General features: G+C 35.6%; 1 protein-coding gene across 1 annotated transcript; it reads left to right on the top strand.

Moving 5' to 3' along the window:
* Positions 1–4,285: 4,285 nt before the first annotated feature.
* LOC149170249 (uncharacterized) lies at positions 4,286–4,963 on the top strand. Its single transcript, XM_089425487.1, has one exon. It carries the CDS (start codon positions 4,286–4,288, stop codon positions 4,961–4,963), a length of 678 nt encoding a protein of 225 aa, XP_089281613.1.
* Positions 4,964–6,029: the final 1,066 nt, after the last annotated feature.

The following is a 6,029-nucleotide window of genomic DNA, read 5'->3' as shown; positions in this document are numbered from 1 at the left end:
ATCAAGCTCTCTAAAGTAATTTTTTTCATGATCGATCCAAGCATATAGATATAAAGTACACCATTTATGGGATTGTGTGTATAGGTCGATAATATTGTTGCAGTACATTTCAACAGAGGAACAAGATGTTGACATTTTGACAAAGGCCTTGTGAAGAGGGAAGTTCGAGTTCCACAAGTACAGGATAGGGGTGGTTGAAAATCCCTTTCTTATTAAGAGGGAGTGTTGAAAAATTCAGAAAGAAATTCTCTATTTGATTTTTCCTTGATTAAATTGAGAAAATTCTAATTCCCACATCAATAAATGATGTTAACTTGCGTGACATGGCTTGTGTCACCTAGTTTAATTGGTAAATTCGAGTTGGAGGAGTTAGAGTCAGTTCAACATGTGTGATTACTAATTTATAGAAATCAAAGTGAGTTATCCCAGGTTATTTTCAGTTAAACTAGTTCCAACTTTCAAAGGAACTAGTGGAAGGTCAGTTAAGCAGTGGGACTTTATTCAAACTCAATGATCATCTAGTTAATTGATAAATCAACCCAAAATAGCTAGTGCATGTAGAGAATTTGAGTTACCCAATTGAGGTGGATATTCCAAGGAAGTGTAACATTAGTTGTAGGTTAGTCTTGAGTGTACAAGTGTTGCATGCAGTCAAATGATTAGCCTAAGGAATTGCACAATTAAATTTGAGGAATTTCCTAAATAATAGGGGCCTAATTCCTTAAGGGATAACACAAGGAAATAAGATCTCAAGCAGAGACAAAATTTTACTATGTCTGGGTCAAAGGCCTTTAACGAGCCGATAGATAAGTTATGCACTCACAGGGTGTGCTCAGTTGAGCAAAGCAATTGTAATACATCTCTATTCATTTGATTAATGCAATCAAGCATTCGGGTTTTAGCATATTTCTTTCACCAAATAAGAATACTTGTTGCATGTGTGTTATTTATTCTTGCATGTCTGAGATTTTTATTTTAAATTGTGAATTAATGTTCACAGAGTAGTAGAGTAGGTTTGTATCTTGTGATTTTGATTAAAACTTCATAAACAGTTGCAAATCTACAACTTAATTTCTACAATATTATATTAATATTAATATTATTAATTTAGTTATCATTTTATCTTCCAATAGTTTAATTAAATCTTATAATTTTTTGAACATGTCTTTTGAGCATGTGACAAAGTTATATAATTTATACTTGTATTTTAAATATTTAATCAAAAATTTAAATCTCATGAATATATATCCTATTTCAATCATGAAAATGAAATAATGCACGTTTCATTCACCTTTTAAATTATTGGTTATAAAAAATTTTAGATTTGTTTAATTTTATTCCAAATCTTATGGAAGATTTTCACATTCCTATAAAATAATTAGGATAATGTTCAAAACGATATATATCTTAATCTTAAAAATTAATATTTCTACATAATGAGATTTTACAACCATTTAATGATTCTCTTCTAAAAGATAACCATTGTAATTCAGATGCCAATTGGAATTAATTCCTAAGCATTTGTAAAATTGAACTTGAGTTATCATCATATAAAATCGTAAGGTTTTTTTTTTAATGATTTTCCAACATTCGTATTCGACCCATAATAGTTTTCGATGAACTTTGCCTAGAGAATGCATAAGGGAAAATAAAGTGTGTAGGTGTAAGGTTTATCTAGACATTTTTTTTTATTTTTTTTCACTATAAATGCTAAGTGAGTATTAACTTTACATTACTTTCCGCTTATGTTCATCCTTATATACCTTCCTTTTCATCATTAATTTATTTACTATTACATGGTATGTCCACTTTCCATGGTAAAGAGGTAAAGAATTTATATAGATACTTTTATTATGGTCATTCTAGAGAATAGGAACATACCTAAACCCGCAAGTTAAGGATTAGGGTCACACTTTATTAAATTTGAACTAACATTCATGAGTAAGGTCATTGATTTGATGTTTATGTGGTTACTTCACACTTTATTAAATTTGAACTAACATTCATGAGTAAGGTCATTGATTTGATGTTTATGTGGTTACCTTAATACATATGCTCTTGAAACTTGTCTCCCTAACATTATGTGGAACTCTATGGAATGGATTCATAACCCAACATGGTTTCGATTTATTTATCTAAGGTCATATCTTTAGAATATCAAAGTTTTCAAAATCAAATACATTATACCCTACATGACATGTCCACCCCAAATTTTTTATCCTTGTGGATCACATGGCTCATGTATGATGAAGGATGGATGGTGGGGATGCTATCCTAAGGCATGATGGTGGAAAATTGACAGAAGAAACCCCAAACTTTAGTTGGGTTCCTCTTTTCACCTCATTTCATTCTTGAAAGTCCTTCTGGAGTTGTCGCACCGAGATGCTACCACTCAACCCAAAATTTACCTGGTTGCAGTTGGACCCTGCCAAGTGTTGTTATAGAGTATCAAGTAAGAGACTGTTGTAAGTTTATGTTCAGTTTGCTCACATTTCATTCATCCTGTGCTTGGTAGGGTGTAAATATTTTTTTTCTTAGGTTCTAGAATGTGACTAGCCATAGAAATGGAGGTATTGGGTTCCGGTTGGGTCCTCATACTACTCCACAAAGTAATTCTTAAACAACCGCAACTGGTATTATTCGACAAGAAGGAAGAATTTCCCTAATATTTTGTAGTATGTTTTCGATTCTTCCTTTGTTTCTTTTCTATTAGTAAATCTAGTTTTCAATTGACTCCCTAGTGTTAGGTTTCCAACACCAGGACGAGTTTCCACACATGGGACAAGATTTTTTTCCTACAGGTAATAATGTTGTGTGTTGACTTTGCCGGATAACCCTTTACTTAATAATAAATTGGTCAAAATTCTAACTCCTTGTGCACGGTTTCAGAATCCGCCAATTGTCGAGTGGTAGAGTTAATCTATGCTTAGAGAATCTTCCAAATGTATTGAAAAGTCTAATTGTATTTGCTCCTAGAATTGTACTTGGTTAACACTATCTTCCCAACCTTGAACTGATCTTTCAGTCCCCCCCGAGTTGAGATCCCTTGCCAGTGGAATTCAACAACCTCTTAGGATTCCAAATAATGTATTATTATACATTACTTTTGTAACATTTTTTTTTCCTTAGGAGCATCCCTCTTTTCATGGGTCTTCCAACCCACTTTCCTAGGATTTTCTTTTTTTTTCAAAAAGGTATTTCCTCCTTTTTTTAAAGCCCTCGTTTTTCTCCCATGACGCTTTATTCCAACCTTACTCAGTGTTTTTATACACTGAGTGATTTGATATATCTTCTCTCCCATTATATTAAATATTATTGATAAAATTCTAGGGACTTTTAGGAGTTATTCAAGGGAAGATTATTTTGATCTCATCCACCATCACTAGTTTTTGGATCTTAACAAGAATCTCTTAACTCTATTGTTTCTTTCCCAAGTAATTTCCAAAATTTTTCTTTTCATTAATAAAATTCATTTATTACATCATCATACTTTATTGTTCACCTTAATTTAAATCCATCATAGATTTCTAAAAATCACATCTAAAAATAGTTTAGTCTAAAAACATAAATATATTTACATAGAAATAGAGGGGTATTACATCTCCCCCCCTTTTAACTTAACAGCATCGCTGATTTTTATTGTTCAATTTATTTATTCCCGAAAAAATGTTGGATGAACTTCTTCATTATATCATCTTTCTCCCAAGTAGCCTCGTGAGGTATAAAGTTCCTCCATTACACCTTAACCCGAGCGATGACCTAATTCCGGAGCAAGATCTCTTTCCAATCTAAGATGCAGAGTGACTCTGGTAGGAAACCTCCTTCAGGTTCCACATGTATGAAATTCCAATCAATTACGTGAAAATTTTCATGCACATATTTTTCTAATAAGAACACAAGAAAAAAATAATGTACTTTAATATGGTTGGTAAAAGTCAGTTGATATACGAATTTTAGAGCATTCCTACGAGTTGGGACGAGGAGATGAGCTCTACAAGGCGGAGAGGCACGACAGCGAACTAGGGTTCAGGGGATGGAATAGGAGCCCTGGCAAATCGGGACAGATCCAGTACAGGATAATCGCGGCCTTCTGAGAAACCACATAAAAGAACAGAGGCAAAATAATATCAGGGGAGCAGTCATAGATCTAAGTCTGACTGCGAGGACATGATGGAAGTAACCGGGGGGGGGGGAGATCCCCTCCTATAAGGAGGTAACGGCAGGAGAAACAAGCCGAGCAGGAGCAAATGGAGGAATAGGAAACCGAGGCAAGTCAACACCGGTGATGGGAGCTGCGTGGCAAGCGAGAACAATGAGCAAATGCCTCCCGAGGGCTTCTAAAAAACCCAGGTTCGTTGTGCCAAATAATAAACTGGAGGAGTATAGAAGCCATATGAAAGATCATGCTCTCATATGTAAGTTCGTAGGAACATGGCCATCTGAAAAAGAGTTGATGAAATGGATACACCTAAAGTGGAAACCTAAAGGACACATAGATCTTAAACTAGGAGCAAAAGGGTTTTTTACAGTAATTTTTACAAACCTGGAAGACAAGGAAAGGGTATTTGAGGAAGGGTCATACTTCTTCAATAATGCAGGTTTATTCATGCGGCAATGGGAGGAGTGCTACAGTCCGGAGAAAGAAAATATGTTGGCAACACCAGTTTGGGTCCGATTGTTTGGACTTCTCATTGAGTTTTGGGACCTAGAAATCCTAGAAGGAACCAGGAACTCGATTGGGACCTTTGTCAAGATTGCAGAAATCACCAGGAGAGGAAAATATACATCATATGCAAGGATCTGCGTCTACATGAATATTACTGAACCTCTACCAGATCACATTGAAGTAGAGTACCAAGATGAAATATGGCAACAGCCACTTGATTACGAGCACATCCCATTTCGATGCAGACGGTGCCATGAATATGGCCATCTATTTAAACATTGCCCGCTAATTGAATGAAATAACCCACTAGATCAAGGAGAGGAAAATAAAATGGTAGAGAAGGAGAGACAGAGGAATGAAGAGAGCAAAGAAGGGTTCATGGAAATTTAGAGAAGAAAGAGATCTCACAAAGGAAAGAACAAAATAGATCCTCCAAACCCAGAAGAAAGCCAACGAAATATGAATCAGTTTGAGATCTTGCGAGATATAGAAATGGAGGTAGAAAGAGAAGAAGAGGAAGAGATATTAACAGAAGCCCAGAAATATCATAGGAAGAACAACGAAGAAATGAAAAAGAAATAGGTGGTAAAAGAGGGAGAAAAGGGGGATAGGGAAGAAGAGCGAACCCAGGAACAGATTCAAATGGAAATCGACCGCAGTAGGAACAAGGAGGCAAGGAAGAACAGATAATGAGGATACTGCTACAAGAATGGAAGCATCTGGATGAATGGTTCATACTAGAGGAGCAAAAAAAACTCTACAAGGACATGTTTCAAAGGTACAAGGAAAAATGAGGACGAGGGATGGCAAAGCAACCAGAGCAACTTGGAACACAAGAAGATCAGAATCCAGAAGCGGGAACCACAGGAAAAGGAGGATGGAAAAGAGGCAGGAGACCTTTGAGCGAGACCATTCAAATGGTGGGAGAAACGCTAGTGAATTCCGGAAAAGTTGTGCCATTATCGGAGGTATTCCAACAACCCTCAAAACTTTTAAAATGATAATTACAACTTGGAATATCAGAGGGCTGAACAACAAGGGTAAACAGAGATATTTGAAGGAGAGACTTAAACGAGATAGACTAAATATTATGTTAATCCAAGAAACTAAACTAAAGGAGAGCAAACTACAAGAAGCGATGAAAAATTTTAAGCCATACTATGAGATTGTGGGACAAGATGAAACAGGCAATGCAGGTGGAGTTGCAATTTTGTGGAATCCAGAGGAAGTCCAATTTGAAGACTGGATCAGCATTCCTCGTATCCTCTCAGCAAGATTTAGGATTTTTGGTTCTAAAGAATGGATCCTTTTAACAAATGTATACGGGCCTCATACACAGAATGAACATAGGGTCTTTTTTCAT

The sequence above is a fragment of the Pinus tabuliformis genome, chromosome 4_2 (assembly GCF_031772625.1).
Source record: "Pinus tabuliformis cultivar Carrire ecotype Pingquan chromosome 4_2, CPIR1, whole genome shotgun sequence".
Classification (NCBI taxonomy): domain Eukaryota; kingdom Viridiplantae; phylum Streptophyta; class Pinopsida; order Pinales; family Pinaceae; genus Pinus; species Pinus tabuliformis.
This window is presented reverse-complemented; position numbering and strand designations above follow the sequence as displayed.